The sequence below is a fragment of the Hyperolius riggenbachi genome, chromosome 4, assembly GCF_040937935.1.
Source record: "Hyperolius riggenbachi isolate aHypRig1 chromosome 4, aHypRig1.pri, whole genome shotgun sequence".
In the NCBI taxonomy this organism is placed as follows: domain Eukaryota; kingdom Metazoa; phylum Chordata; class Amphibia; order Anura; family Hyperoliidae; genus Hyperolius; species Hyperolius riggenbachi.
In genome coordinates this window covers 3909087-3934285 of record NC_090649.1, presented here as the reverse complement: position 1 = coordinate 3934285, position 25199 = coordinate 3909087, and the positions used below count along the sequence as shown (strand labels likewise).

The following is a 25199-nucleotide window of genomic DNA, read 5'->3' as shown; positions in this document are numbered from 1 at the left end:
AGGAGGGGAACAGCCAAGGATAGCTGTAGTGTCAGAGAGGTGTAACCACCAAGGAAGGGGATAAGCTAAGGACAGGCGCAGTGTCAGAGAGGTGTAACCAGGGGAGGGGATAAGCTAAGGACAGGCGCAGTGTCAGAGAGGTGTAAGCAGGGAAGGGGATAAGCTAAGGACAGGCGCAGTGTCAGAGAGGTGTAACCAGGGGAGGGGATAAGCTAAGGACAGGTGCAGTGTCAGAGAGGTGTAAGCAGGGGAGGGGATAAGCTAAGGACAGGCGCAGTGTCAGAGAGGTGTAAGCAGGGGAGGGGATAAGCTAAGGACAGACGCAGTGTCAGAGAGGTGTAAGCAGGGGAGGGGATAAGCTCAGGACAGGCGCAGTGTCAGAGAGGTGTAAGCAGGGGAGGGGATAAGCTAAGGACAGTCGCAGTGTCAGAGAGGTGTAAGCAGGGGAGGGGATAAGCTAAGGACAGGCGCAGTGTCAGAGAGGTGTAAGCAGGGGAGGGGATAAGCTAAGGACAGTCGCAGTGTCAGAGAGGTGTAAGCAGGGGAGGGGAACAGCCAAGGAGAACTATAGTGTCAGAGAGGTGTAAGTAGGGGAGGGGATAAGCTAAGGACAGGCGCAGTGTCAGAGAGGTGTGGGTGGTAGAGGGAAACATCTTGTTACTGATTTCTACAGTTAGTGGTGGTGCATGGAGGAAAATAAGAACTGAACATGTCAAGGATTTTCCAGGTAAATATATGTAATTGAGGCTATTGATATGAAATTGACACCAGATATTGGTAATAACCCACACACCGATGACTTGGCGCTATGCCTCAGTGTGTGGGATGATCTTATCTGTAACGTTTTGTTTGGCTGGTCATGTGACTCTCGTATTTCTGGATATAATTTAGAACATTGCCGGGCAGGTCTTCAGCAGAGGTTCTCGATACGCTCCCCCACCAATGTGGGCTCTTACGGGATTGTGTGATGTCCCCCCAGCATCAGACACAGAATTACACAACTGCAGCAAGAAGGTGGGACTTTTGTGCACCATGAAGGGACATTATGGTACACCTGACATTTGGGCTCCATGGTGGACACACAAAGAATAATTCAAGCAGAGCAGAGACTCCTTTAGAGAAGGAGCCATGGTGCCATGTCCTCCTGTCCCTGCCAGTCCCTGGAGTCTGCCTGGCTCCAGCCACCCCCTCAGGCCAGTAGAAGAAGTCTTATCTGTGTAGGGTCACACTAATCCCAGCTGTGGATAGGGAGTGTTTGTCTCTTCAGAAGTGAGGCCCCACAGCATCCACCGTCATTTCCCGATGGAATCAAATATGATGCGGTTCTGTTCGGCCTGCTGCTTCTGATTTTGGGTCTTGGCAATCTCAATCATCTGCCGTAAGATGTGAAAGGTCAAGTCAATGGAGATAGGAGGGTCTTCTCTCTTCAAGCGGTCAGAGAAGACCTCTAAGAAGGTCCTTGGGTTTCTCTTGTCGATTTTCCTGGATGAGAGTTTGCAACAAGCTGATGATGGGAGCCAGGTCCTGGGTCGTTACTGGGTGGTCAGAAGATAAAGAACTCTTGCTGAGCCTCAGCTGAACATGCGGGTCCATCTCTCGCCCAAACTTTTCTCTCAGAAAATAGAGCAAAGCCTGGGCCCCTCATCATTCCACAACTCATCCAGCGTGAACTTTGGACTGTCGTAGAAGCCCCTGTCCATGGGTCGTGCTCTGATCCCAACAGAGAAGATCAAGTAGCAGGCAAGGAACGTGAGCAGAATTGCCTTCATGATACAGAGTCCTCCAGGTCCTAGAGATATACAAGAGAGGACATCTTATGGGGGAGGAGCTGACAGGAACCATAGCAAAGAGTCACTCCACACAGATATATAATAGGAGGAGTTCAGTCAGCAAAGTCCACACCCATCTAATTAGGTACAGTGCGCCCTGAGGCTGGAGCCTCTCTCACCTCTGCCTCGCCCTGCCCTGCGCCCCCTCCTACACTGTGCCCTGAGGCTGGAGCCTCTCTCGCCTCTGCCTCCGGCCCGCCCCTCCAATACTGTACCCTGAGGCTGGAGCCTCTCTCGCCTCTGCCTCGGCCCGGCCCTGGGTACAGCTCCGAAGTTCGGGTATTTCTTATTATTGTCTGAGAACCTGTGAGGTATTACAGATGCCTCCTCAGAGAAATAATGTCATAGCTAGGTAACTCCTCCAGATCTAAAAGAGAGGGGGGGATAAAGAGACTGGGAGAGAGGGAGGGCAAGACAGAGGGAGGAGAGGGAGTCTGGGAGAGACAGAGGGTGGGAGAGAGAAAGCGAGGGTGAGAGAGAGGGAGGAGAGAGACTGGGAGAGGCAGAGAGAAGGGGGGAGCGAGGGCAAGAGAGTGGGAGGAGAGGGAGACTGGGAGAGACAGAGGGAGAGAGAGAGAGACTGGAAGAGACAGAGGGTGGGAGAGAGAGAGAGAGAGGGAGGAGAGGGAGTCTGGAAGAGACAGAGGGTGGGAGGGAGAGGGCAAGACAGAGGGAGGAGAGGGAGACTGGGAGAGACAGAGGGTGGGAGAGAGGGAGGAGAGAGACTGGGAGAGGCAGAGAGAAGGGGGGAGCGAGGGCAAGAGAGAGGGAGACTGGGAGAGGCAGAGGGTGGGAGAGAGGGGGGAGAGACAGAGGGAGGAGAGGGAGTCTGGTAGAGACAGAGGGTGGGAGGGAGAGGGCAAGACAGAGGGAGGAGAGGAAGACTGGGAGAGACAGAGGGTGGGGGAGGAGAAGGAGACTGGGAGAGAAATCCCACCGGCTGGGCCTAAGAGCACACATTCTACAGGCCAAACTGTACTCCCAGGTTATGCAAGCAATCTTCTGAGGAAATAACTTGCCATCCTATTCTATAGAATGGTTTGCTATCCCTCCAGCTCTAGTCACATGTGTCAGCCATATCGGCTGCCCAAATACACATCAGACAGCACTGTCTATTCATGTGTTCCAGACAATGACCCGAATACAACTCACTCTCCATACACATCCCCTGTCTGGCCTCCTCATTTCACCCCACAGGCTTTTACCCTTCCCACCAAGAGACATTTTCCCCTGTCAGAGCTCCTCCCATTCATTTGGCCATAACTTTATCACTGCTTATCACACCTAAATTATCTACAGCTAAAATTTGAAAAAGTAGAATATTGTACAACAGTTGATTTATTTCAGTCATTCAACTTAACCTCTTGAGGACTGCAGTATTAACCCCCCCCCCCCCCCCCCCCTAAAGACCAGGCCATTTTTCACTAAATTGGCTACTGCAGCTTTAAGGTCAAGCTGCAAGGCTGCACAACACACAAGTGATTCCTTCCCCCCCTTTTCTCCCCACCAACAGAACTATCTGTTAGTGGGGTCAAATCGCCACTGCGATCGCCGCTCGGAGACTGAAGGCGGGGCAGAGCTCCGCCCCCAAGCAGGAGATGTGTGCGCAGTGTGCGCGCTGTCTCCTGCATTAGCTGGCCCCAGGACTTTACGCCAATTGGCGTTAGGCGGTCCTGGGGCTGTCGCCGTGGTCACGCCCATTAGCGTGGGGCGGTCGTTAGGTAGTTAAAAAGAGAAACTTATATATGAAATAACCTCATTCCAGGCACAGCGAGATATTTCAGCCTTTATTTGTTATAATTGTGATGATTTTGGCTTACAGCTTATGAGATCCCAAAATCACAATCTCTGACCATTAGAATATTGTGGAAAGGATCAATATTCTCGGCTCAAAGTGTCTCTAATCAGCCAATTCATCCAAACACCTGCACAGGGCTCCTATTTCATGAAATACTTTCACCTTTTAAGTTGCATGACTGAAATAAATGGACTTTATAGTATAATATTCTCATTTTTTCAACTTTTTTGTGACAAATTAGATTTTTTGTGAGTGATATTTGTTATCCAGTAATTACTTTACTTTCTAAGCATTTTAAAGTGAAAAACAAGAAAAAAAAAATGAAAAAATACACTATTTCTCTAACCCCATCCTCTACAGTTTTAAGATAAACAATGCTACTGCAGATAAAACCCACAAATGTATTGTCTCATTGTACTCTATCAATAATTACAAGACTTCATTAGTAAAAATAACAGTAATATACCCTTATGACATACATATTACAAAAGCTGAGTCTCTAACGTAACTATTTATGTATTTAAAAAAAAACGCTGTCACTTTGCCCTTTCTTTTCCAATTGTTTTATGTCGGTACCTGAGGGGGAGGGGACCAAAGGGGTCAAAAACTATAAAACTATAGGGGATAATTTTTGTCATGTATTTTTAATTATTTATTTTTTTGGCCACTAGATGGCACTACACACTTTGTGTGTTTACAGGCAGTGTATAATTGATTTAGTGTATAATTGATTTAGTGTATCACTTTTACTTTCATTGTAATGAACAAGCATTGGCTTTTAGCTGAAACCATAGTCATTCATACACAGGCACTTTGATTGGCTCAGGGAGCAAACCAATCACCCCACTCACTGCTAATTAAGTCCCACTGTGCACGAAAGTCGGGAGCGCGCACGCGCACACGCTGCTGACCGACAGGACGCACCTGGGAACTCAGCACAAACTGAATGCATATTTACATCCAGTTTGTGTGAAAAGGTTTAAAATATGCCCTCCTTACACACATAAATGGGTTCTACAGTAATACAGGGCTGCTGGAAAATGTAGTCATATATCTACATATTCACCTTCCCCTTCCATCATCATCAACCTGTCCCTGTCTCTCATCCTTATTACCTTCTGCTGGTGGAAGGCGGAGGAGATGAGGACAGACAGGTGCAGGCAGAGGAGATGAGGACAGACAGGTGCAGGCAGAGGAGAGGAGGACAGACAGGTGCAGGCAGAGGAGAGGAGGACAGACAGGTGCAGGCAGAGGAGATGAGGACAGACAGGTGCAGGCAGAGGAGGGGAGGACAGACAGGTGCAGGCAGAGGAGGGGAGGACAGACAGGAGCAGGCAGAGGAGAGGAGGACAGACAGGTGCAGGCAGAGGAGGACAGACAGGTGCAGGCAGAGGAGAGGAGGACAGACAGGTGCAGGCAGAGGAGGACAGACAGGTGCAGGCAGAGGAGGACAGCCAGGTGCAGGCAGAGGAGAGAAGGACAGAGAGGTGCAGGCAGAGGAGAGGAGGACAGACAGGTGTAGGCAGAGGAGAGGAGGACAGACAGGTGCAGGCAGAGGAGAGGAGGACAGACAGGTGCAGGCAGAGGAGAGGAGGACAGACAGGTGAAGGCAGAGGAGAGGAGGACAGACCGGTGCAGGCAGAGGAGAGGAGGACAGGCAGGTGCAGGCAGAGGAGGACAGACAGGTGCAGGCAGAGGAGATGAGGACAGACAGGTGAAGGCAGAGGAGAGGAGGACAGACAGGTGCAGGCAGAGGAGGGGAGGACAGAGAGGTGCAGGCAGAGAAGAGGAGGACAGACAGGAGAAGGCAGAGGAGAGGAGGACAGACAGGTGCAGGCAGAGGAGAGGAGGACAGAGGGGTGCAGGCAGAGGAGAGGAGGACAGAGGGGTGCAGGCAGAGGAGAGGAGGACAGACAGGTGAAGGTAGAGGAGAGGAGGACAGACAGGTGCAGGCAGAGGAGAGGAGGACAGACAGGTGCAGGCAGAGGAGGACAGACAGGTGCAGGCAGAGGAGGACACACAGGTGCAGGCAGAGGAGGGGAGGACAGACAGGTGCAGGCAGAGGAGAGGAGGACATACAGGTGCAGGCAGAGGAGAGGAGGACAGACAGGTGCAGGCAGAGGAAGACAGACAGGTGCAGGCAGAGGAGGACAGACAGGTGCAGACAGAGGAGAGGAGGACAGAGAGGTGCAGGCAGAGGAGAGGAGGACAGACAGGCACAGGCAAAGGAGAGGAGGACAAAGAGGTGCAGGCAGAGGAGAGGAGGACAGACAGGTGCAGGCAGAGGAGGACAGACAGGTGCAGGCAGAGGAGAGGAGGACAGACAGGTGCAGGCAGAGGAGGACAGACAGGTGCAGGCAGAGGAGGTTAGACAGGTGCAGGCAGAGGAGAGGAGGACAGAGGTGCAGGCAGAGGAGAGGAGGACAGACAGGCACAGGCAAAGGAGAGGAGGACAAAGAGGTGCAGGCAGAGGAGAGGAGGACAGACAGGTGCAGGCAGAGGAGGACAGACAGGTGCAGGCAGAGGAGAGGAGGACAGACAGGTGCAGGCAGAGGAGAGGAGGACAGACAGCTGCAGGCAGAGGAGAGGAGGACAGACAGGTGCAGGCAGAGGAGAGGAGGACAGACAGCTGCAGGGAGAGGAGGACAGACAGGTGAAGGCAGAGGAGGGGAGGACAGACAGGTGAAGGCAGAGGAGAGGAGGACAGACAGGTGCAGGCAGAGATGAGGAGGACAGACAGGTGCGGGCAGAGGAGGACAGACAGGTGCAGGCAGAGGAGAGGAGGACAGACAGGTGCAGGCAGAGGAGAGGAGGACAGAAAGGTGCAGGCAGAGGAGATGAGGACAGACAGGTGCAGGCAGAGGAGGGGAGGACAGAGAGGTGCAGGCAGAGGAGAGGAGGACAGACAGGTGCAGGCAGAGGAGAGGAGGACAGACAGGTGCAGGCAGAGGAGGACAGACAGGTGCAGGCAGAGGAGAGGAGGACAGACAGGTGCAGGCAGAGGAAAGGAGGACAGACAGGTGCAGGCAGAGGAAAGGAGGACAGACAGCTGCAGGCAGAGGAGGACAGACAGGTGCAGGCAGAGGAGGACAGACAGGTGCAGGCAGAGGAGGGGAGGACAGACAGGTGAAGGCAGAGATGAGGAGGACAGACAGATGCAGGCAGAGGAGGGGAGGACAGACAGGTGCAGGCAGCGGAGGGGAGGACTGAGAGGTGAAGGCAGAGGAGAGGAGGACAGACAGAAGCAGGCAGAGGAGAGGAGGACAGACAGGTGCAGGCAGAGATGAGGAGGACAGACAGATGCAGGCAGAGGAGGGGAGGACAGACAGGTGCAGGCAGAGGAGGGGAGGACAGAGAGGTGAAGGCAGAGGAGAGGAGGACAGACAGGTGAAGGCAGAGGAGAGGAGGACAGACAGGTGCAGGCAGAGGAGAGGAGGATAGACAGGTGCAGGCAGAGGAGAGAAGGACAGACAGGTGCAGGCAGAGGAGAGGAGGACAGAGAGGTGCAGGCAGAGGAGGGGAGGAAAGAGGGGTGCAGGCAGAGGAGGGGAGGACAGACAGATGCAGGCAGAGGAGGGGAGGACAGACAGATGCAGGCAGAGGAGGGGAGGACAGACAGGAGCAGGCAGAGGAGGGGAGGACAGACAGGTGCAGGCAGAGGAGGACAAAGAGGTGCAGGCAGAGGAGAGGAGGACAGACAGGTGCAGGCAGAGGAGGGGAGGACAGACAGGTGCAGGCAGAGGAGAGGAGGACAGACAGGTGCAGGCAGAGGAGGGGAGGACAGACAGGTGCAGGCAGAGGAGGGGAGGACAGACAGGTGCAGGCAGAGGAGAGGAGGACAGACAGGTGCAGGCAGAGGAGGGGAGGACAGACAGGTGCAGGCAGAGGAGGGGAGGACAGACAGGTGCAGGCAGAGGAGAGGAGGACAGACCGGTGCAGGCAGAGGAGAGGAGGACAGACAGGTGCAGGCAAAGGAGGACAGACAGGTGCAGGCAGAGGAAGACAGACAGGTGCAGGCAGAGGAGAGGAGGACAGACAGCTGCAGGCAGAGGAGAGGAGGACAGACAGGTGCAGGCAGAGGAGGGGAGGACAGACAGGTGCAGGCAGAGGAGGGGAGGACAGACAGGTGCAGGCAGAGGAGAGGAGGACAGACAGGTGCAGGCAGAGAAGAGGAGGACAGACAGGTGCAGACAGAGGAGAGGAGGACAGACAGGTGCAGGCAGAGGAGAGGAGGACAGACAGGTGCAGGCAGAGAAGAGGAGGACAGACAGGTGCAGACAGAGGAGAGGAGGACAGACAGGTGCAGGCAGAGGAGGGAAGGACAGAGAGGTGAAGGCAGAGGAGAGGAGGACAGACAGGTGCAGACAGAGGAGGGGAGGACAGACAGGTGCAGGCAGAGGAGAGGAGGACAGACAGGTGCAGGCAGAGGAGAGGAGGACAGACAGGTGCAGACAGAGGAGAGGAGGACAGACAGGTGCAGGCAGAGGAGGGAAGGACAGAGAGGTGAAGGCAGAGGAGAGGAGGACACGGAGGTGCAGGCAGAGGAGGGGAGGACAGAGAGGTGCAGGCAGAGGAGAGGAGGACAGACAGGTGCAAGCAGAGGAGAGGAGTACAGACAGGTGCAGGCAGAGGAGGGGAGGACAGACAGGTGCAGGCCGAGGAGAGGAGGACAGACAGGTGCAGGCAGAGGAGAGGAGGACTGACAGGTGCAGGCAGAGGAGAGGAGAACAGACAGGTGCAGACAGAGGAGAGGAGGACAGACAGGTGCAGGCAGAGGAGGACAGACAGGTGCAGGCAGAGGAGATGAGGACAGACAGGTGCAGGCAGAGGAGTGGAGGACAGAGAGGTGAAGGCAGAGGAGAGGAGGACAGACCGGTGCAGGCAGAGGAGAGGAGGACAGGCAGGTGCAGGCAGAGGAGGACAGACAGGTGCAGGCAGAGGAGATGAGGACAGACAGGTGCAGGCAGAGGAGGGGAGGACAGACAGGTGCAGGCAGAGGAGGGGAGGACAGAGAGGTGAAGGCAGAGGAGAGGAGGACAGACCGGTGCAGGCAGAGGAGAGGAGGACAGGCAGGTGCAGGCAGAGGAGGACAGACAGGTGCAGGCAGAGGAGATGAGGACAGACAGGTGAAGGCAGAGGAGAGGAGGACAGACAGGTGCAGGCAGAGGAGGGGAGGACAGAGAGGTGCAGGCAGAGGAGATGAGGACAGACAGGTGCAGGCAGAGGAAGACAGACAGGTGCAGACAGAGGAGGACAGACAGGTGCAGGCAGAGGAGAGGAGGACAGAGAGGTGCAGGCAGAGGAGAGGAGGACAGACAGGCACAGGCAAAGGAGAGGAGGACAAAGAGGTGCAGGCAGAGGAGAGGAGGACAGACAGGTGCAGGCAGAGGAGGACAGACAGGTGCAGGCAGAGGAGAGGAGGACAGACAGGTGCAGGCAGAGGAGAGGAGGACAGACAGCTGCAGGCAGAGGAGAGGAGGACAGACAGCTGCAGGGAGAGGAGGACAGACAGGTGAAGGCAGAGGAGGGGAGGACAGACAGGTGAAGGCAGAGGAGAGGAGGACAGACAGGTGCAGGCAGAGATGAGGAGGACAGACAGGTGCGGGCAGAGGAGGACAGACAGGTGCAGGCAGAGAAGAGGAGGACAGACAGGTGCAGGCAGAGGAGAGGAGGACAGACAGGTGCAGGCAGAGGAGATGAGGACAGACAGGTGAAGGCAGAGGAGGGGAGGACAGAGAGGTGCAGGCAGAGGAGAGGAGGACAGACAGGTGCAGGCAGAGGAGAGGAGGACAGACAGGTGCAGGCAGAGGAGGGGAGGACAGACAGGTGCAGGCAGAGGAGGGGAGGACAGAGAGGTGAAGGCAGAGGAGAGGAGGACAGACAGGTGCAGGCAGAGGAGAGGAGGACAGACAGGTGCAGGCAGAGATGAGGAGGACAGAGAGGTGCAGGCAGAGGAGGGGAGGACAGAGGGGTGCAGGCAGAGGAGGGGAGGACAGACAGGTGCAGGCAGAGGAGGGGAGGACAGACAGGAGCAGGCAGAGGAGGGGAGGACAGACAGGTGCAGGCAGAGGAGGGGAGGACAGACAGATGCAGGCAGAGGAGGGGAGGACAGACAGGAGCAGGCAGAGGAGGGGAGGACAGACAGGTGCAGGCAGAGGAGGACAAAGAGGTGCAGGCAGAGGAGAGGAGGACAGACAGGTGCAGGCAGAGGAGGGGAGGACAGACAGGTGCAGGCAGAGGAGGACAGACAGGTGCAGGCAGAGGAGGGGAGGACAGAGAGGTGAAGGCAGAGGAGAGGAGGACAGAAAGGTGAAGGCAGAGGAGAGGAGGACAGACAGGTGCAGGCAGAGGAGAGGAGGACAGACAGGTGCAGGCAGAGGAGAGGAGGACAGAGAGGTGCAGGCAGAGGAGGGGAGGACAGAGGGGTGCAGGCAGAGGAGGGGAGGACAGACAGATGCAGGCAGAGGAGAGGAGGACAGACAGATGCAGGCAGAGGAGGGGAGGACAGACAGATGCAGGCAGAGGAGGGGAGGACAGACAGGTGCAGGCAGAGGAGGGGAGGACAGACAGATGCAGGCAGAGGAGGGGAGGACAGACAGATGCAGGCAGAGGAGGGGAGGACAGACAGGTGCAGGCAGAGGAGGGGAGGACAGACAGATGCAGGCAGAGGAGGGGAGGACAGACAGGAGCAGGCAGAGGAGAGGAGGACAGACAGGTGCAGGCAGAGGAGGACAAAGAGGTGCAGGCAGAGGAGAGGAGGACAGACAGGTGCAGGCAGAGGAGGGGAGGACAGACAGGTGCAGGCAGAGGAGAGGAGGACAGACAGGTGCAGGCAGAGGAGAGGAGGACAGAGAGGTGCAGGCAGAGGAGGGGAGGACAGAGGGGTGCAGGCAGAGGAGGGGAGGACAGACAGGTGCAGGCAGAGGAGGGGAGGACAGACAGATGCAGGCAGAGGAGGGGAGGACAGACAGGAGCAGGCAGAGGAGGACAAAGAGGTGCAGGCAGAGGAGAGGAGGACAGACAGGTGCAGGCAGAGGAGGGGAGGACAGACAGGTGCAGGCAGAGGAGAGGAGGACAGAGAGGTGCAGGCAGAGGAGGGGAGGACAGAGGGGTGCAGGCAGAGGAGGGGAGGACAGACAGGTGCAGGCAGAGGAGGGGAGGACAGACAGATGCAGGCAGAGATGAGGAGGACAGAGAGGTGCAGGCAGAGGAGGGGAGGACAGAGAGGTGAAGGCAGAGGAGGGGAGGACAGACAGGTGCAGGCAGAGGAGAGGAGGACAGACAGGTGCAGGCAGAGGAGGGGAGGACAGAGAGGTGAAGGCAGAGGAGGGGAGGACAGACAGGTGCAGGCAGAGGAGAGGAGGACAGACAGGTGCAGGCAGAGGAGGGAAGGACAGAGAGGTGAAGGCAGAGGAGAGGAGGACAGACAGGTGCAGGCAGAGGAGAGGAGGACAGACAGGTGCAGGCAGAGGAGGGGAGGACAGACAGGTGCAGGCAGAGGAGGGGAGGACAGAGAGGTGAAGGCAGAGGAGAGGAGGACAGACAGGTGCAGGCAGAGGAGAGGAGGACAGACAGGTGCAGGCAGAGATGAGGAGGACAGAGAGGTGCAGGCAGAGGAGGGGAGGACAGAGGGGTGCAGGCAGAGGAGGGGAGGACAGACAGGTGCAGGCAGAGGAGGGGAGGACAGACAGATGCAGGCAGAGGAGGGGAGGACAGACAGGTGCAGGCAGAGGAGATGAGGACAGACAGGTGAAGGCAGAGGAGGGGAGGACAGAGAGGTGCAGGCAGAGGAGAGGAGGACAGACAGGTGCAGGCAGAGGAGAGGAGGACAGACAGGTGCAGGCAGAGGAGGGGAGGACAGACAGGTGCAGGCAGAGGAGGGGAGGACAGAGAGGTGAAGGCAGAGGAGAGGAGGACAGACAGGTGCAGGCAGAGGAGAGGAGGACAGACAGGTGCAGGCAGAGATGAGGAGGACAGAGAGGTGCAGGCAGAGGAGGGGAGGACAGAGGGGTGCAGGCAGAGGAGGGGAGGACAGACAGGTGCAGGCAGAGGAGGGGAGGACAGACAGGTGCAGGCAGAGGAGGGGAGGACAGACAGATGCAGGCAGAGGAGGGGAGGACAGACAGGAGCAGGCAGAGGAGGGGAGGACAGACAGGTGCAGGCAGAGGAGGGGAGGACAGAGAGGTGAAGGCAGAGGAGAGGAGGACAGAAAGGTGAAGGCAGAGGAGAGGAGGACAGACAGGTGCAGGCAGAGGAGAGGAGGACAGACAGGTGCAGGCAGAGGAGAGGAGGACAGAGAGGTGCAGGCAGAGGAGGGGAGGACAGAGGGGTGCAGGCAGAGGAGGGGAGGACAGACAGGTGCAGGCAGAGGAGGGGAGGACAGACAGGAGCAGGCAGAGGAGAGGAGGACAGACAGGTGCAGGCAGAGGAGGACAAAGAGGTGCAGGCAGAGGAGAGGAGGACAGACAGGTGCAGGCAGAGGAGGGGAGGACAGACAGGTGCAGGCAGAGGAGAGGAGGACAGACAGGTGCAGGCAGAGGAGAGGAGGACAGAGAGGTGCAGGCAGAGGAGGGGAGGACAGAGGGGTGCAGGCAGAGGAGGGGAGGACAGACAGGTGCAGGCAGAGGAGGGGAGGACAGACAGATGCAGGCAGAGGAGGACAAAGAGGTGCAGGCAGAGGAGAGGAGGACAGACAGGTGCAGGCAGAGGAGGGGAGGACAGACAGGTGCAGGCAGAGGAGGACAGACAGGTGCAGGCAGAGGAGGACAGACAGGTGCAGGCAGAGGAGAGGTGGACAGACAGGTGCAGGCAGAGGAGAGGAGGACAGACAGGTGCAGGCAGAGAAGAGGAGGACAGACAGGTGCAGGCAGAGGAGAGGAGGACAGACAGGTGCAGGCAGAGGAGGACAGACAGGTGCAGGCAGAGGAGGGAAGGACAGAGAGGTGCAGGCAGAGGAGAGGAGGACAGACAGGTGCAGGCAGAGGAGAGGAGGACAGACAGGTGCAGGCAGAGAAGAGGAGGACAGACAGGTGCAGGCAGAGGAGAGGAGGACAGACAGGTGCAGGCAGAGGAGGGAAGGACAGAGAGGTGAAGGCAGAGGAGAGGAGGACACGGAGGTGCAGGCAGAGGAGGGGAGGACAGAGAGGTGCAGGCAGGGGAGAGGAGGACAGACAGGTGCAGGCAGAGGAGAGGAGGACAGACAGGTGCAGGCAGAGGAGGGGAGGACAGACAGGTGCAGGCAGAGGAGAGGAGGACAGACAGGTGCAGGCAGAGGAGAGGAGGACAGACAGGTGCAGGCAGAGGAGATCAGGACAGACAGGTGAAGGCAGAGGAGAGGAGGACAGACAGGTGCAGGCAGAGGAGAGGAGGACAGACAGGTGCAGGCAGAGGAGGGGAGGACAGACAGGTGCAGGCAGAGGAGAGGAGGACAGACAGGTGCAGGCAGAGGAGATCAGGACAGACAGGTGAAGGCAGAGGAGAGGAGGACAGACAGGTGCAGGCAGAGGAGGGGAGGACAGACAGGTGCAGGCAGAGGAGGGGAGGACAGACAGGTGCAGGCAGAGGAGGGGAGGACAGACAGGTGCAGGCAGAGGAGAGGAGGACAGACAGGTGCAGGCAGAGGAGGGGAGGACAGACAGGTGCAGGCAGAGGAGGGGAGGACAGACAGGTGCAGGCAGAGGAGGGGAGGACAGACAGGTGCAGCCAGAGGAGGGGAGGACAGACAGGTGCAGGCAGAGGAGAGGAGGACAGACAGGTGCAGGCAGAGGAGAGGAGGACAGGCAGGTGCAGGCAGAGGGGAGGAGGACAGGCAGGTGTAGGCAGAGGAGAGGAGGACAGACAGGTGCAGGCAGAGGAGAGGAGGACAGGCAGGTGCAGGCAGAGGAGGACAGAAAGGGTGCAGGCAGAGGAGGACAGAGAGGTGCAGGCAGAGAAGAGGAGGGCAGACAGGTGCAGGCAGAGGGGAGGAGGACAGGCAGGTGTAGGCAGAGGAGAGGGGGACAGACAGGTGCAGGCAGAGGAGAGGAGGACAGGCAGGTGCAGGCAGAGGAGGACAGAAAGGGTGCAGGCAGAGGAGGACAGAGAGGTGCAGGCAGAGAAGAGGAGGACAGACAGGTGCAGGCAGAGGAGAGGAGGACAGACCAGTGCAGGCAGAGGAGGGGAGGACAGACAGGTGCAGGCAGAGATGAGGAGGACAGACAGATGCAGGCAGAGGAGGGGAGGACAGACAGGTGCAGGCAGAGGAGGGGAGGACAGAGAGGTGAAGGCAGATGAGGGGAGGACAGACAGGTGCAGGCAGAGGAGGGGAGGACAGAGAGGTGAAGGCAGAGGAGAGGAGGACAGGCAGGTGCAGGCAGAGGAGAGGAGGACAGACAGGTGCAGGCAGAGGAGGGGAGGACAGACAGGTGCAGGCAGAGGAGAGGAGGACAGGCAGGTGCAGGCAGAGGAGGGGAGGACAGACAGATGCAGGCAGAGGAGGGGAGGACAGACAGGTGCAGGCAGAGGAGGGGAGGACAGAGAGGTGAAGGCAGATGAGGGGAGGACAGACAGGTGCAGGCAGAGGAGGGGAGGACAGAGAGGTGAAGGCAGAGGAGAGGAGGACAGGCAGGTGCAGGCAGAGGAGAGGAGGACAGACAGGTGCAGGCAGAGGAGGGGAGGACAGAGAGGTGAAGGCAGAGGAGAGGAGGACAGGCAGGTGCAGGCAGAGGAGGGGAGGACAGACAGATGCAGGCAGAGGAGGGGAGGACAGACAGGTGCAGGCAGAGGAGGGGAGGACAGAGAGGTGAAGGCAGATGAGGGGAGGACAGACAGGTGCAGGCAGAGGAGGGGAGGACAGAGAGGTGAAGGCAGAGGAGAGGAGGACAGACAGGTGAAGGCAGAGGAGATGAGGACAGACAGGTGCAGGCAGATAGTTGCACAGACAAGTGCAGGCAGAGGAGGACAGACAGGTGCAGGCAGAGGAGAGGAGGACAAACAGGCGCAGACAGACAGGTGCAGGCAGATAGTTGTACAGACAGGTGCAGGCAGAGGAGAGGAGGACAGACAGGTGCAGGCAGATAGTTGTACAGACAGGTGCAGGCAGACAGTTGTACAGACAGGTGCAGGCAGACAGTTGTACAGACAGGTGCTAGTAAGGACTTACAGGAGAGATTGGAGCAGGCAGACACACAGCAGACAGGCAGCAGCAGGAGAAGCACGCAGTGATCATCAGGACAGTCAGGAAGTGAATACTGCTTCTCCATTCTACTCATATATATACTGTATTCCCCCTTCAGTGACATCACCAACCCAGCCCACCTATCATCACCTCCTGCCTGACTGCACACTGAAGAGAGATGTACTGACCACTGCTCAATACTACACCCCCACCCCACCCCTCCCCTCCACCCTCTCCATCCTGCTCTACATAGTAACTGCTACAGAAAGTACCATGTAACACAAAACTGAAATATGGGCAATCACACAGGAGCTCACACTCTAATCCTACCATAGTCATAGTCTAATGTCCTACCATATTATTATTATGTATTTATATAGCACTGACATCTTCTGCAGCACATTACAGAGTACATAGTCATGTCACTGACTGTCCTCAGAGGAGCTCACACTCTAATCCTACCATAGTCATACTGTAATGTCCTACCATATTATTATTATGTATTTATATAGCACATACATCTCCTGCAGCACATTACAGAGTACATAGTCATGTCACTGACTGTCCTCAGAGGAGCTCACACTCTAATCCTACCATAGTCATAGTGTAATGTCCTACCATATTATTATTATGTATTTATATAGCACTGACATCTCCTGCAGCACATTACAGAGTACATAGTCATGTCACTGACTGTCCTCAGATGAGCTCACACTCTAATCCCACCATAGTCATAGTCTAATGTCCTACCATATTATTATTATGTATTTATATAGCACTAACATCTTCTGCAGCACATTACAGAGTACATAGTCATGTCACTGTCTGTCCTCAGAGGAGCTCACACTCTAATCCTACCATAGTCATAGTCTAATGTCCTACCATATTATTATTATGTATTTATATAGCACTGACATCTCCTGCAGCACATTACAGAGTACATAGTCATGTCACTGACTGTCCTCAGATGAGCTCACACTCTAATCCCACCATAGTCATAGTCTAATGTCCTACCATATTATTATTATGTATTTATATAGCACTAACATCTTCTGCAGCACATTACAGAGTACATAGTCATGTCACTGACTGTCCCCAGAGGAGCTCACAATCTAATCCTACCATAGTCATAGTCTAATGTCCTACCATATTATTATTATGTATTTATATAGCACTAACATCTTCTGCAGCACATTACAGAGTACATAGTCATGTCACTGACTGTCCTCAGAGGAGCTCACACTCTAATCCTACCATAGTCATAGTGCAAGGTCCTGACATATTATTATTATTATGTATTTATATAGCACTGACATCTTCTGCAGCACATTACAGAGTACATAGTCATGTCACTGACTGTCCTCAGAGGAGCTCACACTCTAATCCTACCATAGTCATAGTCTAATGTCCTACCATATTATTATTATGTATTTATATAGCACTGACATCTCTTGCAGCACATTACAGAGCACATAGTCATGTCACTGACTGTCCTCAGAGGAGCTCACAATCTAATCCTACCATAGTCATAGTGTAATGTCCTACCATATTATTATGTATTTATATAGCACTGACATCTTCTGCAGCACATTACAGAGTACATAGTCATGTCACTGACTGTCCTCAGAGGAGCTCACACTCTAATCCCACCATAGTCATAGTCTAATGTCCTACCATATTATTATTATGTATTTATATAGCACTGACATCTTCTGCAGCACATTACAGAGTACATAGTCATGTCACTGACTGTCCTCAGAGGAGCTCACAATCTAATCCTACCATAGTCATAGTGTAATGTCCTACCATATTATTATTATGTATTTATATAGCACTGACATCTTCTACAGCACATTACAGAGTACATAGTCATGTCACTGACTGTCCCCAGAGGAGCTCACAATCTAATCCTACCATAGTCATAGTCTAATGTCCTACCATATTATTATTATGTGTTTATATAGCACGGACATCTTCTGCAGCACATTACAGAGTACATAGTCATGTCACTGACTGTCCTCAGAGGAGCTCACACTCTAATCCTACCATAGTCATAGTGTAATGTCCTACCATATTATTATTATGTATTTATATAGCACTGACATCTCCTGCAGCACATTACAGAGTACATAGTCATGTCACTGACTGTCCTCAGAGGAGCTCACACTCTAATCCTACCATAGTCATAGTGTAAGGTCCTGCCATATTATTATTATTATGTATTTATATAGCACTGACATCTTCTGCAGCACATTACAGAGTACATAGTCATGTCACTGACTGTCCTCAGAGGAGCTCACACTCTAATTCTACCATAGTCATAGTCTAATGTCCTACCATATTATTATTATGTATTTATATAGCACTGACATCTCCTGCAGCACATTACAGAGTACATAGTCATGTCACTGACTGTCCTCAGAGGAGCTCACAATCTAATCCTACCATAGTCATAGTGTAATGTCCTACCATATTATTATTATGTATTTATATAGCACTGACATCTTCTGCAGCACATTACAGAGTACATAGTCATGTCACTGACTGTCCTCAGAGGAGCTCACAATCTAATCCTACCATAGTCATAGTCTAATGTCCTACCATATTATTATTATGTATTTATATAGCACTGACATCTGCTGCAGCACATTACAGAGTACATAGTCATGTCTCTGACTGTCCTCAGAGGAGCTCACACTCTAATCCTACCATAGTCATAGTCTAATGTCCTACCATATTATTATTATTATGTATTTATATAGCACTGACATCTTCTGCAGCACATTACAGAGTACATAGTCATGTCACTGACTGTCCCCAGAGGAGCTCACACTCTAATCCTACCATAGTCATAGTCTAATGTCCTACCATATTATTATTATGTATTTATATAGCACTGACATCTTCTGCAGCACATTACAGAGTACATAGTCATGTCACTGACTGTCCCCAGAGGAGCTCACACTCTAATCCTACCATAGTCATAGTCTAATGTCCTACCATATTATTATTATTATGTATTTATATAGCACTGACATCTCCTGCAGCACATTACAGAGTACATAGTCATGTCACTGACTGTCCCCAGAGGAGCTCACACTCTAATCCTACCATAGTCATAGTCTAATGTCCTACCATATTATTATTATGTATTTATATAGCACTGACATCTTCTGCAGCACATTACAGAGTACATAGTCATGTTACTGACTGTCCTCAGAGGAGCTCACACTCTAATCCTACCATAGTCATAGTCTAATGTCCTACCATATTATTATTATTATTATTATTTATTGTATTTATAAAGCGCCAACATATTACGCAGCGCTGAACATTAATTTAGGTTACAGACAATATTTAGGGGTGACATACAGCAATATAACAATACAGGAATACAAGAAAACCAGATCACACAGCACAGTATGAGTACAAGGTAATGCTTAGTCACTGGAGGGGAGCATGGAGATCACACAGCACAGTATGAGTACCAGGTAATGCTTATTCAGTCACTGGATGAAGCATGGAGATTAGGCAAGTTAGGTTCACTCAAATGCATGGCATGGGTGCACAGTAATGGAGGTGCCAGATCAGGTAGGACACAAAAGGAGGAGGACCCTGCCCAAAGGCTTACAATCTAGAGGGAGAGGTAAGGACACGAATGGTAGGGGACCAGAGTTCAGCTGTAGGTTTAGAGCACTTGTGAGGGGTAGTAGGCCAGAGTGAAAAGGTGAGTTTTGAGGGCTTTCTTGAAGATGTTGAAGGAGGGGGCTGCCCTAATGGGTGGAAGTAGGGAGTTCCATAGTGTTGGAGCAGCTCTTGAGAAGTCCTGGAGGCGTGCATGGGACTGGGTGATGCGGGGGGGTGGTTAGGCGAAGTTCATTGGAAGAGCGGAGTGAGCGGCTAGGTGTGTACCTCTGAGTAAGATCGGAAATGTAGGTTGGACAGGTTTTGTGGACAGATTTGTAGGTCAGACACAGTATCTTGAATCTGATTCTGGACTGGATAGGAAGCCAGTGGAGGGATTCACAGAGGGGATCCGCCGTGGTGGAGCGATGGGAGCAGTGGATAATTCTGGCTGCCGCATTCATGATGGACTGCAGTGGGGCTGTTCGGGTCATAGGGAGACCAGACAGCAGGGCATTGCAGTAGTCAAGGCGGGAAATTATGAGGGCATGGATGAGGAGTTTGGTGGTGGCAGAGGTCAGGAAAGGGCGAATCTTACAGATGTTACGAAGGTGGAAGTTGCAGGACTTTGTGAGGTTTTGGATGTGGGAAGTGAAGGAGAGTGTGGAGTCCAGGGTGACACCCAGACAGCGGGCTTGAGAGGTAGGGCGAATGGTAGTGTGGTTAACAGTGACATGCACATCTGGGAGGTTCGTGGATGGCCGGGGTGGGAAGATCATAAATTCCGTTTTGTCTAGATTTAGTTTCAGGAACCTAGCAGACATCCAGGAGGAGATGGCGGATAGGCAGGAGGAGACCTTGTCCATGGTAGTGGTGGATATGTCAGGGGTGTGGAGGTAGATCTGGGTGTCATCTGCATACAGATGGTAGTTAAAACCCATGGAGGAGATAACCTTGCCAATGGAGGATGTGTATAGGGTGAACAGTAGGGGGCCAAGGACCGAACCTTGGGGGACTCCCACCGAGAGGTGGTTGGGGGTGGACGAGGACTCATTGAATGTGGTCGTGAAGGAGCGGTTGGAGAGGTAGGATGAAAGCCAGGACAGGGCGAGATCGTGAATGCCCAAGGACTGGAGGGACTGGAGGAGTAGGGGATGATCTACTGTGTCAAAAGCTGCTGACAGGTCAAGGAGGAGGAGAATGGAGTATTTACCTTCAGCTTTAGCTAAGGCAAGGTCGTTGACCACTTTGGTGAGAGCAGTTTCGGTTGAGTGGGCAGGCCGAAATCCAGATTGGAGTGGGTCTAGCAGTGAGTTGGCATTGAGGTACTGGGTCAGGCGTTTGTGAACCAGACGCTCAAGGAGTTTTGAGGCAAAGGGGAGGAGGGAGATAGGACGGTAGTTGGAGGGTAGCGAGGGGTCGAGTGAGGGTTTCTTGAGCAGGGGTAGTACAATGGCCTGCTTGAAGTCTGAGGGGAAGGTGCCTGTGGATAGGGAGAGGTTGAACAGGGTAGTGAGGACTGGGGCCAATTCCGTGAAGTGAGGCTGGAGTAAATCCGAAGGGATAGGGTCAAGGGGGGAAGTAGTGGTATGGGAAGTCTGCAGTAGGTGGTTGACTTCCTCGGTGGTAGTATTATGTATTTATATAGCACTGACATCTCCTGTAGCACATTACAGAGTACATAGTCATGTCACTGACTGTCCTCAGAGGAGCTCACACTCTAATCCTGCCATAGTCATAGTCTAATGTCCTACCATATTATTATTATGTATTTATATAGCACTGACATCTCCTGCAGCACATTACAGAGTACATAGTCATGTCACTGACTGTCCTCAGAGGAGCTCACACTCTAATCCTACCATAGTCATAGCCTAATGTCCTACCATATTATTATTATGTATTTATATAGCACTGACATATTCTGCAGCACATTACAGAGTGCATAGTCATGTCACTGACTGTCCTCAGAGGAGCTCACACTCTAATCCTACCATAGTCATAGTGTAATGTCCTACCATATTATTATTATGTATTTATATAGCACTGACATCTTCTGCAGCACATTACAGAGTACATAGTCATGTCACTGACTGTCCTCAGAGGAGCTCACACTCTAATCCTACCATAGTCATAGTGTAATGTCCTACCATATTATTATTATGTATTTATATAGCCCTGACATCTCCTGCAGCACATTACAGAGTACATAGTCATGTCACTGACTGTCCTCAGAGGAGCTCACACTCTAATCCTACCATAGTCATAGTGTAATGTCCTACCATATTATTATTATGTATTTATATAGCACTGACATCTTCTGCAGCACATTACAGAGTACATAGTCATGCCACTAACTGTCCTCAGAGGAGCTCACAGTCTAATCCTACCATAGGCATTGTCTAATGTCCTACCATGTTATTTATGTATTTATATAGCACTGACATCTCCTGCAGCACATTACAGAGTACATAGTCATGTCACTGACTGTCCTCAGAGGAGCTTACACTCTAATCCTACCATAGTCATAGTTTAATGAAGGTATTATATCTGGTTAGGTTGGTAGATGGTTGTCCCCCCTCCAGGTGCACAGATATACAGAGATCTCACCACCAGATCCTTGAGATATAGAAGAATCCAGCAGGGGGAGGAGCCTCTGGTAATGGGTGCAGCAGGTGTGCAGAGCTGGGAACTCAGGTGCACAGAGATCTCACCACCAGATCCCCTGAGAGATAGAATAATCCAGCAGGGGGAGGAGCCTCTGGTAATGGGTGCAGCGGGTGTGCAGAGCTGGGAACTCAGGTGCACAGAGATCTCACCACCAGATCCCCTGAGAGATAGAAGAATCCAGCAGGGGGAGGAGCCTCTGGTAATGGGTGCAGCAGGTGTGCAGAGCTGGGAACTCAGGTGCACAGAGATCTCACCACCAGAGCCCCTGAGAGATAGAGGAATCCAGCAGGGGGAGGAGCCTTTGGTAATGGGTGCAGCAGGTGTGCAGAGCTGGGAACTCAGGTGCACAGAGATCTCACCACCAGATCCCTGAGATAGAGGAATCCAGCAGGGGGAGGAGCCTCTGGTAATGGGTGCAGCAGGTGTGCAGAGCTGGGAACTCAGGTGCACAGAGATCTTACCACCGGATCCCTGAGAGAAAGAAGAATCCAGCAGGGGGAGGAGCCTCTGATAAAGGAAGCAGCAGGGGTGCAGAGCTGGGAACTCAGGTGCACAGAGATCTCACCACCAGATCCCTGAGAGATAGAAGAATCCAGCAGGGGGAGGAGCCTCTGGTAATGGGTGCAGCAGGTGTGCAGAGCTGGGAACTCAGGTGCACAGAGATCTTACCACCGGATCCCTGAGAGATAGAAGAATCCAGCAGGGGGAGGAGCCTCTGGTAAAGGAAGCAGCAGGGGTGCAGAGCTGGGAACTCAGGTGCACAGAGATCTCACCACCAGATCCCTGAGAGATAGAAGAATCCAGCAGGGGGAGGAGCCTCTGGTAATGGGTGCAGCAGGTGTGCAGAGCTGGGAACTCAGGTGCACAAAGATCTCACCACCAGAGCCCCTGAGAGATAGGAGAATCCAGCAGGGGGAGGAGCCTCTGGTAATGGGTGCAGCAGGTGGGCAGAGCTGGGAACTCAGGTGCACAGAGATCTCACCACCAGAGCCCCTGAGAGATAGGAGAATCCAGCAGGGGGAGGAGCCTCTGGTAATGGGTGCAGCAGGTGGGCAGAGCTGGGAACTCAGGTGTACAGAGATCTCACCACCAGAGCCCCTGGGAGATAGAAGAATCCAGCAGGGGGAGGAGCCTCTGGTAATGGGTGCAACAGCTGTGCAGAGCTGGGAACTAAGGTGCACAGAGATCCCCCACCAGATCCCTGAGAGATAGAGGAATCCAGCAGGCGGAGGAGCCTCTGGTAATGGGTGCAGCAGGTGTGCAGAGCTGGGAACTCAGGTGCACAGAGATCTCACCACCAGAGCCCCTGAGAGATAGAAGAATCCAGCAGGGGGAGGAGCCTCTGGTAATGGGTGCAGCAGGTGTACAGAGCTGGGAACTCAGGTGCACAGAGATCTCACCACCAGATCCCTGAGATATAGAATCCAGCAGGGGGAGGAGCCTCTGGTAATGGGTGCAGCAGGTGGGCAGAGCTGGGAACTCAGGTGCACAGAGATCTCACCACCAGATCCTTGAGATATAGAATCCAGCAGGGGTAGGAGCCTCTGGTAATGGGTGCAGCAGGTGTAAAGAACTGGGAACTCAGGTGCACAGAGATCTCACCACCAGAGCCCCTGAGAGATGGAAAAATCCAGCAGGAGGAGGAGCCTCTGGTAATGGGTGCAGCAGGTGTGCAGAGCTGGGAACTCAGGTGCACAGAGATCTCACCACCAGAGCCCCTCAGAGATAGAAGAATCCAGCAGAGGAGGAGCCTCTGGTAATGGGTGCAGCAGGTGTGCAGAGCTGGGAACTCAGGTGCACAGAGATCTCACCACCAGGGCCCCTGAGAGATAAGAGAATCCAGCAGGGGGAGGAGCCTCCGGTAATGGGTGCAGCAGGTGTGCAGAGCTGGGAACTCAGGTGCACAGAGATCTCACCACCAGAGCCCCTGAGAGATAGGAGAATCCAGCAGGGGGAGGAGCCTCTGGTAATGGGTGCAGCAGGTGGGCAGAGCTGGGAACTCAGGTGCACAGAGATCTCACCACCAGAGCCCCTGAGAGATAGGAGAATCCAGCAGGGGGAGGAGCCTCTGGTAATGGGTGCAGCAGGTGGGCAGAGCTGGGAACTCAGGTGTACAGAGATCTCACCACCAGAGCCCCTGGGAGATAGAAGAATCCAGCAGGGGGAGGAGCCTCTGGTAATGGGTGCAACAGCTGTGCAGAGCTGGGAACTAAGGTGCACAGAGATCCCCCACCAGATCCCTGAGAGATAGAGGAATGCAGCAGGGGGAGGAGCCTCTGGTAATGGGTGCAGCAGGTGTGCAGAGCTGGGAACTCAGGTGCACAGAGATCTCACCACCAGATCCCTGAGAGATAGAAGAATCCAGCAGGGGGAGGAGCCTCTGGTAATGGGTGCAGCAGGTGTGCAGAGATTGGAACTCAGGTGCACAGAGATCTCACCACCAGAGCCCCTGAGAGATAGAAGAATCCAGCAGGGGGAGGAGCCTCTGGTAATAGGTGCAGCAGGTGTACAGAGCTGGGAACTCAGGTGCACAGAGATCTCACCACCAGATCCCTGAGATATAGAATCCAGCAGGGGGAGGAGCCTCTGGTAATGGGTGCAGCAGGTGGGCAGAGCTGGGAACTCAGGTGCACAGAGATCTCACCACCAGATCCTTGAGATATAGAATCCAGCAGGGGTAGGAGCCTCTGGTAATGGGTGCAGCAGGTGTGCAGAGCTGGGAACTCAGGTGCACAGAGATCTCACCACCAGAGCCCCTGAGAGATGGAAGAATCCAGCAGGAGGAGGAGCCTCTGGTAATGGGTGCAGCAGGTGTGCAGAGCTGGGAACTCAGGTGCACAGAGATCTCACCACCAGGGCCCCTGAGAGATAAGAGAATCCAGCAGGGGGAGGAGCCTCCGGTAATGGGTGCAGCAGGTGTGCAGAGCTGGGAACTCAGGTGCACAGAGATCTCACCACCAGATCCCTGAGAGATAGGAGGAGCCAGCAGGGGGAGGAACCTCTGGTAATGGGTGCAGCAGGTGTGCAGAGCTGGAAACTCAGGTGCACAGAGATCTCACCAGCAGATCCCTGAGCGATAGAAGAATCCAGCATGGGGAGGAGCCTCTGGTAATGGGTGCAGCAGGTGTACAGAGCTGGGAACTCAGGTGCACAGAGATCTCACCACCAGAGCCCCTGAGAGATAGGAGAATCCAGCAGGGGGAGGGGCCTCTGGTAATGGGTGCAGCAGGTGTGCAGAGCTGGGAACTCAGGTGCACAGAGATCTCACCACCAGAGCCCCTGAGAGATAGGAGAATCCAGCAGGGGGAGGAGCCTCTGGTAATGGGTGCAGCAGGTGGGCAGAGCTGGGAACTCAGGTGCACAGAGATCTCACCACCAGAGCCCCTGAGAGATAGAAGAATCCAGCAGGGGGAGGAGCCTCTGGTAAAGGGTGCAGCAGGTGTGCAGAGCTGGGAACTCAGGTGCACAGAGATCTCACCACCAGATCCCTGAGAGATAGAAGAATCCAGCATGGGGAGGAGCCTCTGGTAATGGGTGCAGCAGGTGTGCAGAGCTGGGAACTGAGGTGCACAGAGATTTCACCACCAGGGCCCCTGAGAGATAAGAGAATCCAGCAGGGGGAGGAGCCTCCGGTAATGGGTGCAGCAGGTGTGCAGAGCTGGGAACTCAGGTGCACAGAGATCTCACCACCAGATCCCTGAGATATAGAATCCAGCAGGGGGAGGAGCCTCTGGTAATGGGTGCAGCAGGTGGGCAGAGCTGGGAACTCAGGTGCACAGAGATCTCACCACCAGATCCTTGAGATATAGAATCCAGCAGGGGTAGGAGCCTCTGGTAATGGGTGCAGCAGGTGTAAAGAGCTGGGAACTCAGGTGCACAGAGATCTCACCACCAGAGCCCCTGAGAGATGGAAGAATCCAGCAGGAGGAGGAGCCTCTGGTAATGGGTGCAGCAGGTGTGCAGAGCTGGGAACTCAGGTGCACAGAGATCTCACCACCAGAGCCCCTCAGAGATAGAAGAATCCAGCAGAGGAGGAGCCTCTGGTAATGGGTGCAGCAGGTGTGCAGAGCTGGGAACTCAGGTGCACAGAGATCTCACCACCAGATCCCTGAGAGATAGGAGG

At 54.0% G+C, this 25199-nt stretch overlaps 1 protein-coding gene across 1 annotated transcript; it reads right to left on the bottom strand.

Moving 5' to 3' along the window:
* Positions 1 to 510: 510 nt before the first annotated feature.
* On the bottom strand, positions 511 to 21057 carry UCN (urocortin). The gene is given in 4 exon segments (XM_068278921.1): positions 511 to 1479; positions 1481 to 1640; positions 1643 to 1789; positions 21017 to 21057. Coding segments are annotated over 3 exon segments (474 nt in total). The 5' UTR covers positions 1770 to 1789; positions 21017 to 21057; the 3' UTR covers positions 511 to 1292.
* Positions 21058 to 25199: the final 4142 nt, after the last annotated feature.